General features: G+C 32.8%; 1 protein-coding gene across 2 annotated transcripts; it reads right to left on the bottom strand.

Annotated features, from left to right (window-relative positions):
* Window positions 1-5,066: 5,066 nt before the first annotated feature.
* LOC112516971 (probable protein phosphatase 2C 9) lies at window positions 5,067-9,391 on the bottom strand. 2 transcript variants are annotated; one of them, XM_025124250.1, is made up of 6 exons: window positions 9,281-9,391; window positions 8,674-8,746; window positions 7,153-7,392; window positions 6,058-6,334; window positions 5,520-5,674; window positions 5,067-5,441 (listed from the first exon to the last, which is right to left on the bottom strand). In XM_025124250.1, the coding sequence occupies exons 2-6, from the start codon at window positions 8,704-8,706 to the stop codon at window positions 5,304-5,306; spliced, it is 843 nt and encodes a 280-aa protein (XP_024980018.1). In that variant the 5' UTR covers window positions 8,707-8,746; window positions 9,281-9,391; the 3' UTR covers window positions 5,067-5,303. The 2 variants fall into 2 exon arrangements, with proteins under 2 accessions (XP_024980018.1, XP_024980017.1); XM_025124249.1 differs by lacking the exon at window positions 9,281-9,391 and adding an exon at window positions 8,920-9,114.
* Window positions 9,392-12,855: the final 3,464 nt, after the last annotated feature.

Genomic DNA, 12,855 nt, shown 5'->3' with positions numbered 1-12,855 from the left:
TACATTTTGGCCCCTTAACTTTTCTATTTTACTTACACACACTTAACTTCTTGTAATGTATATTTTGGTCCCTTAACTTTTCTATTCTACTTACATACACTTAACTTCTTGTATTGTACATTTTGGCCCCCTTAACTTTTATATTTTACTTACACACACTTAACTTCTTGTAATGTATATATTGGCCCCTTAACTTTTCCATTTTACTTACACACACTTAACTTATTTGCAATGTACATTTTGGCCCCTTAACTTTTCTATTTTACTTACACACACTTAACTTTTTCCAATCACACACTTAACTTCTTGTAATGTATATTTTGTGCCCTTAACTTTTCTATTTTACTTATTCTATTCTGCTTACACACTTAATTTCTTGTAATGTATATTTTGACCACTTAACTTTTCTATTCTACTTACACACACTTACCTTTCTACAATGTACATTATGTCCCCTTAACTTTTCTATTTTACTTAGACATACTTAACTTTTTGTAATGTATATTTTGGCCCCTTAACTTTTTTATTTTACTTACACACATTTAACTTTTTGCAATGTACATTTTGGCCCCTTAACTTTTCTATTTTACTTACACACATTTAACTTTTTGCAATGTACATTTTGGCCCCTTAACTTTTCTATTTTACTTACACACACTTAACTTTTTGTAATGTACACTTTATTCCCTTAATTTTCTATTCTACTTATACACACTTAACTTCTTGTAATGTATATTTTGGCCCCTTAACTTTTCTATTTTACTTAAACACACTTAACTTTTTGCAATGTATATTTTGACCCCTTAACTTTTCTATTCTACTTACACACACTTAACTTCCTGCAATGTACATTTTGGCCCCTTAACTTTTCTATTTTACTTATACACAGTTAACTTCTTGTAATGTACATTTTAGCCCCTTAACTTTTATATTCTACTTACACACACTTAACTTCTTGTAATGTACATTTTAGCCCCTTAACTTTTCTATTTTACTTACACACACTTAAGTTTTTGCAATGTACATTTTGACCCCTTAACTTTTTTATTTTATTTACATACACTTAGGTTTTTGCAATGTACATTTTGGCCCCTTAATTTTTCTATTGTACTTACACACACTTAACTTCTTGTAATGTATATTTTGGCCCCTTAACTTTTCTATTTTACTTATACACACTTAACTTTTTGCAATGTACATTTTGGCCCCTTAATTTTTCTATTTTACTTATACACACTTAAGTTTTTGCAATGTACATTTTGGCCCCTTAACTTTTCTATTTTACTTACACATACTTAACTTTTTGCAATGTACATTTTGGCCCCTTAACTTTTCTATTTTACTTACACACACTTAACTTCTTGTAATGTATATTTTGGCCCCTTAACTTTTCTATTTTACTTACACACACTTAACTTTTTGCAATGTATATTTTGGCCCCTTAACTTTTCTATTTTACTTACACACACTTAAGTGTTTGCAATGTACATTTTGGCCCCTTAACTTCTCTATCTTACTTACACACACTTAACTTCTTGTAATGTATAATTTGGCCCCTTAACTTTTTTATTTTACTTACACACACTTAACTTCATGTAATATATATTTTGGCCCCTTAACTTTTCTATTTTACTTATACACAGTTAACTTCTTGTAATGTATATTTTGGCCCCTTAACTTTTCTATTTTACTTAGACACATTTAACTTTTTGCAATGTACATTTTAGCCCCTTAACTTTTCTATTTTACTTATACACACTTAACTTGTTGCAATGTACATTTTGTCCCCTTAACTTTTATATTTTAAAATATCTTCAAATTTATATTTTATTCAAAAATAAAAACATTATCACTTTTTTCTCAAAACCACATAAAACCGTATTATAACATCGAAAGAGGGACAAAATAAAACGAAACATTAAAATCAAGATGTATCTCGCTGCATTGCGCGAGTACCCTTCTAGTAAAATATAAATAGACACAGACACAAATATATTTATATACATATATGTCTAGGATGATATGAGACCAGCCAATTTTTACGAGACTCATGAGACTATATTATTACACTTGACATTTTACAATTGTAAAGTTTAAAAAAAATCTGAACCTTCACAATGTTTTACTGTGAAATTTCAAGTGCAAAAAGGTGGTTTCATGAAAGCAGCCCGATCTCACATGATTCCAAGTTATATATATATATATATAGGCTTGGGGTCATGTGAGACCAGACTACTATTTTTGTGAGACTCGTGACACCACTTTTTTACTTGAAACTTCACAACAAAACATTGTAAATGTAACATTCACAATGTTTTTTCTACGAAGGTTCATATTTTTGTTTACCTTCACAATGTTTTATTGTGAAGTTTTAAGTGTTAAAATGTGATCACATGGGTCTTACGAAAACAATCGGGTCTCACGTGAAGCCAATTACAAGTCTTATGAAGAGATGCTTCAACAAATTTGGATTCCCCTTCCAATCCCACATATTTGGAACAAAAGGTTTTCATTAGAAACATATATAGGTTTTCATAGGAGTGATGATTAGGGAATTGGGGTTTCATCGGAGCAACGAGGAGGAAGGGTTAGCCGAAACGATGTTCACTGGTGGTAGAGGGTTTCATCGGCTTCTAGTTTCATCAAAGTTATATATCATTAAAGATTTGTGTATATGCTATATACATGTGTGTGTATGTTATATGTATATATAAGATAGAGTGACTAAGGGGAAGCTTGATTTACAGATTCTGAAGAAATCTAATGGAATTAGAATGTTGAGTTTCACTGACCAAATTTCATTCCCTTGTTTAGTTCATTCCTTTTTCACGAAAAAAAAATCTTGAAAATACTACAAATTCCACAAATAAACGAATTTAACATTCATTACCAACTACATGATATTTTGATGGAATGAAATTCTTTATTTTCATAATATCAAATATGCCCTTAACCCAATATACCTAAATCTCATAAAACCCAATATGACCATCGTCGACCACCGTCGATCTGAACCACCGTCGGCCACCACCGATCTGAACCATCATCGATCACCGCCATTTGAACCACCACCGATTTGAACTACTATCGACCATCGCCATCTGAACTACCATAGACCACCATCGATCTGAACCACTACCAACTACCATCGATTGGAATCACCATTGGCCACCGCCGATCTGAACCACTGCGGACCATCACTGATCTGAACCACCGCTGATCTGAACCACATCCGACCACCGCCACCTGAAGCACCACGGACCACCGCTGATCTGAACCACATCCGACCACATTTGATCAGAGCACATCCGACCACCACCACCTGAAGCACCACGGACCATCGTCGATCTGAACAACATCCAACCACCGCCTCATGAAGTACCACGGACCACCGTTGATCTGAACCACATCTGACTACCGCCAGTTGAAGCACTGACGACCGCCACCGATCTGAACCACATTTGACCACCGCCACCTGAAGCACTGACGACCGCCACCGATTTGAACCACATTTGACCATCGCCACCTGAAGCACCACGGACCACCGCCAATCTCAACCACATTTGATCACCGCCAGGCCCGGCCCTGGACACGTGCAGCCCGTGCGGCCGCACAAGGCATCAAAGCCCAAAGAGGTATCAAATTTTATATGGACTATAGTAGTAGTTTTCATTTTTGGGCCTTTTAACCATTTGGGTTTAAAAATTGAACAAGTTTTTCAAAGCTAAGGTTACTGAAGTCATATTTGCGGTCTACCATGAGTCAAGAAAGGCTAAACGCGTTAGCAATTTTGAGTATTGAAAGTAAATTTTTAGCGAATGTTGAATATGAAAAAATAATTGATATTTTTGCTTCAAGAAATGCACAAAGATATCGTTTTAGGTGATATAATTATATTTGGGGTTTTGGTTTTTATGTCCCCCTTTGTATTTTTCATTTTAATAAAATTGTATCTTTTGTCGTTTCATTTGCTTAAGAAAAAGGCATAGGGGCATCTTTTTGCATCTTCGCACAGGGCATCAAAAACCTCAGGAACGGCCCTGATCACCGCCACCTGAAGCACCACGGACCATCACCGATCTGAACCACTGCCGACCATCAGTGACTACCACCGATCTGAAGCACCGTTGACCACCTCCAACTGAACCACCACAGACCATCATCGATCTGAACCACTGGTCGCCGCCATTTGAACCACTAGTCGCTGCCATTTGAACCACTACTGACCACCACTGATCTGAACCACCGTGGACCACCACCAGTCTGAACCACCGCCGACCACCACCAATTTAGTAACGTCGTTTGGCTTATGGTTATCTTTGGGTTGTGTATTTTATATTGTTTTACATATTAAATAATAATTTTAATAAGGTACTTTTAGTTTTAAAAAAATTGATTAAAAAAAACATTTTGGTCATTTACCAATATTTCGTTCCAATTCCAAAGCTACATTCTGCGAACCAAATAGTTATATTCCAATTCCTTAACAAATTTATTCCAATGTCTGTCAACCAAACAGGTGGTCGAACCTGACAACAATTCCATTTCAAATTTCTTCAAAGTCAAATTCCTTTAACAGATTTCATTTTATTCAAAAGCATTATGCGAACCAAACACCACCTAACGCTTTTGCTCCTTGTGGTAGAAAAAGACAAAAAAAAAGGTCCGATGCATTTTAAAATGTGAGAAAAGGGTAAAAGTATGCTTTTTACCCTGAGTTAACAGAGTCCAAGAGGTTAGTGGATGATCGTTTAACTCATGGACGTTAGTCATAATTTACAGGGACCATATCTACTAGTCATAACATGGACCATATATATTAGTCATGACCAAATTTGTAGTTCACTATTTAAATTATAATTTTGTAGAAATTTTAAAATTCCCCCTCAACTTTCTTAGGTTCTTTAAATTACACCCAAATTTTCTCATATTTACATATTTATCCCATCAAGATCTTGGTGTTTGCTAAGATCTCCCATCATCTTTTCAACAATTTTGAGCTTCTCATTGGAAGGTTGGGACAAAGGTACATATAAAGGTGCATTACAAGATGGCCAACCATGATGTGTATAATTCCTTCAAATCTTGCCATCAAAACCCAAAAGTATATAAATCTAAACCTTCAAGAAATCAAAAAATAACGCAAACACTTCGATATCGTTAAAACAGAAAACGAAAAGAAACCGTCCTTTCGATGGCGATCGACTTTGTAAATCTTTAAATCCTGCAAATTATAAAAAAAAAACCCTCCATAATTTACATCTTATACTGCACATACTCGTCGTCTTCTTCTTCTTCTTCAATCATTTGAAACGAACCACGATGCACGATATATCATCTTTACTTTCTCGATTCAGTGCTTCAATGGCGAGTTGCTTGGCCGCCTTTTCTGGGTCACGGATCTTTATCGCTAAATCCACTGCTTCTTGGTTCGTCATAACCTGGATCAAGACCGATTAGGAAAAGAGGGTGTCAAGGGTCGATCTTGTTGACTTTATGAAGTCAAAGTTTCATTTTACCTTCCATAAACCGTCGCTTGCGAGGATGAGGATCTCGGTATCCGCGTCGACATCTCGGTGTTTTATGTCGGGATCGGAACGTAAATGATTCTTGAGATTCTTGTCTCCAAAAGCACGCGATACTGCTAGTTGTCCGTTCACTCTTGCTACATCTCCTGATATATCATTCCACGAAAACGTTACTTACAATCAACTAAATGTCGATCTCTTATCGTATCTCCTAAAAAAGAAACCTAGTTCCAACATATCCCCCTATAGATGGGCATGGTGTGGTCCTAAAAGATCTGATGTGGTCAACGACCTGGTCAAACTGGTCCAAAAAACCCGGCCCGGATCTGCCAAGTAAAAGGACCAATTTAGGAGCGACGGACTGGACCCATCTTGGTCCGGCCAGGCCTAGACCGAACAGTCTGGTCCTTTTGCGCATCTTTATATCCCACGAGGAGGTAAGAGTCCAAAGAGAAAATAATATTGTTTATGAAAAATAAACCTTAGAAATACCCCAAAAACGACTAATCCGAGGGTCGAAAAGTATCACCTGGCATGTTGGAGACGAACCCTCCTCGATTTTCGATACTGCCCCTCTCGGTATTGGGCTCATGATCGACGCTCATCTGAATTGCATGCCCTCTCCTCGAAAGAACTGCCCGAGAATCTCCGACATTTGCCACCCATAATTTGCGACCGTTGATAAGAATCGCCGTAACTGCGGTGGACCCACCTCTTCCTAGGTCGGGATTGTGAGAAAGAATTGCTTGATCGGTTCTTTCATAGGCTTTCGAAATCGACCGGTTTGGATCCGTCCAAAACTCATCCTGCCATCACAGGAAACATCACATGGTCAAGCGATTTTCGAAAAACAAGTTGTTCCTTCGATTTAAAGATTATCGACCAACACGATCCTTTATCTTGAACCATAATCGATACCACAACTACTTTATCACTATCTCGGAGGGGTAATAGGTAATTTCAACTCTTTCTAGCATGCATATCGGGTGCTCGTGATGTTCAATTTTTTTATTTCTTTTTCCGTCCTGATTCTCGAGAAGTTCGACGTAGAATATAACCAAAGAGAGTATGTATTTAGATTACAAGTGAAAATATGATGCATAAAAGACAAAAAAGGAATCAAAGCGAGAGTCATGCATACGTATGTACGGCATATACGTCAACAATCGATCATTATCCGTTTCGCTTTTATTTTTCCATGCATCTTACGAAATTTGGAAATACTTAATGTCAACATGGAGTAATGAGAAACATCGGGTCACAAAAGCCGATAGAGGAAAAACTCCCTCCATTCCATTTTTAATGAATATAAACGCTATGTTGTCAGAGGTAAGCCTCAAGCAACTCGTAACGCTATTCCTTTGTGATCGGAAGGTCATTCCAGTCGAGAAAACAACCTCTTTGCAAAGCACAGAAGTAACAGTTGGTCTCATGGGTTTCATCTAGAATCCAGATGGAACCCATGAGGAGCTGAAGAGCCTTGGTGCACCAGGGTCGCCTTTTCTATTAACCTTTTCGTCACGAAACTTATAAGCACTTTATTTATGAGCATTTTCATTTAAATTAATGGTTTTTAGGTCAACTTTGAATGGAAAGTAGATTGTTTGACTATCATAATGTGTACCTCCTTTAGGATATTGGAAAACAAATGCCTTTGAAGATAGGCAGGCACGCTATCCCCTAGATGTCCGTCGTAAATAGCAAAGAGTCCGAGCTCACGTCCTTGATAAGGAATGAATTTGGCAACATGATAATCTTCCATCGGGTGATTAGCCTTCCCTTTCACTAGGGTGAACCCATATCTAACCGTCCCTTGGTGGCCTCGTCCCTTGCCCGACCCATTTGATGATTGTGCACCTGCAAGCTAAAGTGGACAACAAAAAACACTTTATTTATAAACCAACACAGTAAATCCCACTTGAAAGTAAGGTCAGGGGGTAAGATGTATGCAGACCTGATCTCTGCCCAAAAGGGTAGAGCATATGTCTACGTGAAGACCCCTGGCTTGTGCATGAGTGTGAGCATATATGTATAAGGGAATATAGACACATATGGTGCACGAAGCACGAACAAAAGTAAGTAAGTAAAAGCATATATAGGCCCATATACATAAACCAAAAGAAACGAACCCAATATATCCCATTTGGAAGTAAGGTCTGGGGTGGGGATGTATCTGGTCTACCCCAAAGTGTAGAGCAGTTGTTTCCTTGAAGTTCTTAATAAGTCATGATGGGATGAAGTAGGGTGTTGGTGTGTGTATGTCGTATATATGTGCATAAACATGCAAGTCAACAATAGTCAACCACCGAGCTTAAAAGTTCGGGGGAGAACTTGCTACAGATAAAAATCACATTAATTTTTCCGATTGCATATCAAGAAAAAAGTTAACTTTACCCTTAATGGTAAAACAACATTAACCAAGGTCTCACATAGTGCGATCGAGTCAAATTGGCAACAAAAACGAGTTCTTCCCCAAAAACCCGCGCTCGCCGGATTTATAATCTCACAAGTCAAACGTTGACTTTCAACGGCCATTTGATCGAAAAAACAAAAACACCATGAAACCCTAAACCATAAACCAATGGTGGGCATAATGAATACACTTTTTAAATAAGTTTTGACAGCGGAGAAAGATCAATCTCGTTGTTACAAATGTGCAAAAACATCGAATGAAGATCACATAATTTCGAATCAGTTTTGACCATGATGGTAAAACGACATCTCATTAAATAATGCCGGAATTGCGGCTCAACGATCAAGAGTGACGACCGACCATAGAATTGGCGACGAAACTCAATCGCGGAATAAACCAAATTTCGAATACCTCAAACTTCAAAGAGGCTAACATGATATCATTCATAACCCCACAGTTTCATAATCCATACATCCAATCCAATACCTTTTGTTTGAATTTCAAAAATTGGTCAAAATTGAAGTCTTTATTACTTRTAATTTACATCAAATAAGTGTAATTAAATACAAACCCTAATTGGGGATTTACTAGAAAACCAAGCCCTAATTATRAAAACCCAATTCCCTCAACCAATTTATTGATCATGCTTGTATTCAAACAAAATTTAGAAATCAAACTGAAGAACACATGAAACTGAAAGCATATACAGAAAGAGGGATGAACAATCGTCACCTTGGAAACAGAATTGAAGCATAAATTACCCATGTAGCAGTAATTCAGCCTCCCTAACCTCGAAATTCAGAACCTGAAAATAAATCGAAAAAYAAMAARRAWTWWTWAAAWAAAMCMAAAAAAARRSMAAAAAWTYATGATGATCAACCAAACCCATCATCATGTCAACAAACCCACAAACCCCATCAACAAAATCAAAGGATTTATGGAAAAATTAAGAAATGGGTGTCTTGAATTCGAACTCACCGATCGTAAATCTTCAGAAACATGACAAGAAAAGCAAAATTGGGGGTGATAAAATAGAAAATCTAGGTTTTGTAGTGGACTTTGTAACCGCTAAAGAGAGGGGTTTGTTTGGTTTTTGGTGTAAAGAATGGCTGGCAAAGGGGTTTGAGGCAGCTGAGAGACTATCCCCCTTATTTTGACTTTCTCTTTTTCTAATTTATGACACCATACTTTTATATTTGGTATGTATAATATTGTGAGGGAACACACAAAGTCAGAGAGAGAGATATATAGAAGTTATATATATATATATATATATATATATATATAKAKASAGAGAGAGAGAGAGAGAGAGAGAGAGAGAGAGAGAGAGAGAGTTTACAGCTGTATTTCATCATTCTGAGCTCCATTTCAATGGTGTGTTTAATGGGGTGGGGAGTGTTTTGTGCTTTTGTAAGTCTCACAAAAGTAAATGCTTAATCCTGATTTTGGTCACCTTTCACCTGTTGTCTGAGTACCTTCTAAAAGAATTTGGGTCAACTCAAAAGACCTTGATTCCTAATCCATTCTCTATGCTACTATCTATATATATATATATATATATATATATATTGTATTTTTATTTTTTTATAATAATTTTTACATATTTTTAATGCAATGGTCTTTATAGAAATAAATGTTTATTTTTTGGTCATAAATGATAGGTATATATATTGGTTTCTTTAAAATAAAAATCAAAAGTTAAAATCTTAAAAAAAATATTTAATTCCAACATATTATTTATCTAAAATATTTCATAATTAATTATATCATTAAAAATATTCTGCATTTTCATCATCATATATATATATATATATATATCAAAATAATATTGTTAAATATTATTGGTGGAAATGAATACAAAAAATCATTTTTTTGCACATCAGGTTTGAGACAATTTTTTAAACTTCGAGTTTTTTTTTAATATTTTTTCTATTTTAGGAGCCGTTTATCTAAACACTTGTTCGTTAAGCGCTTACCGATAAAATTCAACACTATCTCTTACTTACTGAATAAGATTTGAGTTCACCAAAACGACATTGTATGTAATAATTTATCCAGTAAGCGCTAACCGTGGTAAGAGTCATCGTCATCACTTACCGGGTAAGACTCTCGGTCCTTGCCTTTGCTCTTACCGGGTAAGTTTCTTGATCCTTATCATATTCATCAGGTAAGGTAATGTGACTTGGTAAGTGCTTACCCAGATAAGCATTTGGTAAACGGCCCCTTAAAAAAACAATATAGGAAATCTGTTGAAATAAAATAGAGAACAAAATTTCATTATCTTTATTTTAGAGAATTTGTTGAAGATACTATTAAATCCTATATTTGACTCATTTAAAGGGATATTGCTCTATGTACACTTTATTTATATTAAAATCATGTCAAATCATTAATTGTTTTAATACATATAAGAAAGAAATATATATATATATATATATATATACACATACTAGAAGAGTATTCATGCAATACAGTGTATTTTATGTGGTTTTGGAAAAACGATAATTGTTTTTATTTTTGAATGAGATATAAATTTGAAGATAACATAAAAGTTTAAAAAAATAAATCGATATTAGTATCAAATTAACTATTTAGTAGTTCTCATTCTTTTGGTGTAATTTCTTTAATTCAATTTTTTATTATAATTTAATTTAGATTTAATAACAAAATAATTTGATTTTGATTTAATAGTATAATTTTTTATAAAGATAATAATTATATATTCTATCAGAACTCAATAATTATCTTAATTATATTTTATATTTTCTATATTTAAAATTGATGTTTATCTTGTATTTGATTGTGTTCATCTGCAGTTAGTTACACATATTTAGAAATTGAGCTTTAATAAGTTGTACTTACGCAAGATTACTTGTAATTTTAAATTTTAAGTAATATGCTTCAATAAACAATACTTCATGCATAAAAAATGATTTTTAATAGTTTTTGTCAAATGCTTTATAATATAGTATAGATATATGCATTTAGCTTTCTCTGATTTAATTTATTATTTGGTCGTAATAAAAATATTTCTTTTATTTTGAATTCTCTTAAAATTATAATGATTTGCACTTGAAATTTTCCAATCACGATTTCATTTTTTGTCCCTTGATAATTATTATTTGGAAGTAACAACTTTAGTTTTGTTTTGTAACTTTTTATTTATATTATAAAAACGTATTTTAGACAATTAATTATATGTTTTTATTAAATTATATGTTAAATTTATATTTTAGAATTGTTTTTTCATATAATGAATATTTTAAATTTAATAAATAGAAATATTATGAAAGTTGACTTTTAAAGAATCCTCAAGATCCAAAAATTCTACACATTTAGGAAAATCATTAAAATTTATTTGCGACGAGAGATAAGATGCATTAAACTTTTTTATTTTTTTTAATTTAATTAAAAAATATGAAAATTACCATTTTATTAAATGTTTGTTAGGATATTAAATGAATAGATATTTTAGTAATACCTTAGTTATATCTATACTATATTATAAAACATTTGATAAAAAACTTTTAAAAACCATTTTTTATGCATGAAGTACTGTTTATTGATGCATATTACTTAAAATTTAATATTACAAGTAAATTGTGCATATGTACAACTTATTAAAGCTTCATGTTTGAACTTGTGTAACTAACTGTGGATAAACATAATCAAATCAATGATAAACATCTCATTTTAAAATATAAAAAAACTAAAATATAATTAGAATAATTATCGAGTTACAACAAAATAATTAGTTATTATATTTATAAGAAAATTATATTATTAAACCAAATATATATTACTTCGTTATTGAACCTAAATTAAATTATAATAAAAAAATTGAATTAAAAATTACACAAAAAATGAAGAATTTTAAATAGTTAATTTTATACTAATATCAATATATATTTTTGTCAAAATTTTATGATATTTTCAAATTTATATTTTATTCAAAAATAAAAACATCATCGTTTTTTCAAAATCACATAAAACCATACTATAACATCGACTGAGATAAATAATAAAATGAAATATTAAAATCAAGATGTATCTCGCTGCATTGTGCGAGTACCCTTCTAGTAATTTTTAGAAGAGTCAATTATACTGGTGGTTCTTATGGTTTGTTCAAAGTTCGGATTTGCTCCTTAAAACAAACTATCTACATTGGTGGTACTTAACTTTTCATTTTCATAACACACGTGGTCCCTCCACTTAACGATGTTAGTTAGCATCTTTATGAAGAACCAATCGGTCTTTGAATAACTATAGGGTCAAAAGTGTAATTTGCTCTAAAATTTAATGTGATACATGTTTTTTTCTACAAATAATTAAAATAACAATAAAATAAAAATCATAAATTAAGATTAAAAAAATATTGATTATTTAAACAGTTAAGAAATACCATCACTATAACAAATAAATATAAATATTTTTATTTAATATGTATTTTATTTTAAGATATTTGATTTGTGATGGTAATATAAAATATTTTCTAATAAAAATAAAAAAACTGTGAATCACATTAAATTTTAGAGTAGATTACAGTCATGGTCCTTATAGTTTGTTTAAAGATCAATTAGTCCTTCATAACGGTTGTTAACTAACGTCGTTAAGTGGAGGAACCATGAGTGTTATGAAAATGAAAAGTTAGGAACCACCAGTGTAGATAGTTTATTTTAATGATCAAATCCAAAATTTGAGCAAACCACATGGACCATCAGTGTGATTCACTCTTTTTAAAATAGAGAAACTGAGTTGACTACATCTCTTAAAAGATTTTTTTTGTTTATTTATTTTTAGAAATTATAAATAAACTATTGAAGATACACTAAGATTTTAACATATGCTTTTTATTTATACTATAAGAAACTGTTGTAATTGACTTTTTGGTTGGTTTTCATTAAACAATGTATA

This window comes from Cynara cardunculus, assembly GCF_001531365.2.
Source record: "Cynara cardunculus var. scolymus isolate 2C chromosome LG 8, CcrdV1, whole genome shotgun sequence".
Classification (NCBI taxonomy): Eukaryota; Viridiplantae; Streptophyta; class Magnoliopsida; order Asterales; family Asteraceae; genus Cynara; species Cynara cardunculus.
Note: the sequence above shows the minus strand (reverse complement) of the source record. Positions and strands in the feature narration are given on the sequence as shown.

Bases quoted from the DNA above. Each gene is read 5' to 3' on its own strand.
- LOC112516971 (XM_025124250.1), bottom strand. From the start codon at position 8,706: ATGGGTAATTTATGCTTCAATTCTGTTTCCAAG. The intron at 7,393-8,673 runs GTGACGATTGTT...TGTCCACTTTAG, and splicing joins GCTTCAATTCTGTTTCCAAG to CTTGCAGGTGCACAATCATC. The intron at 5,442-5,519 runs GTAAAATGAAAC...GTCTTGATCCAG, and splicing joins CAAGCGACGGTTTATGGAAG to GTTATGACGAACCAAGAAGC.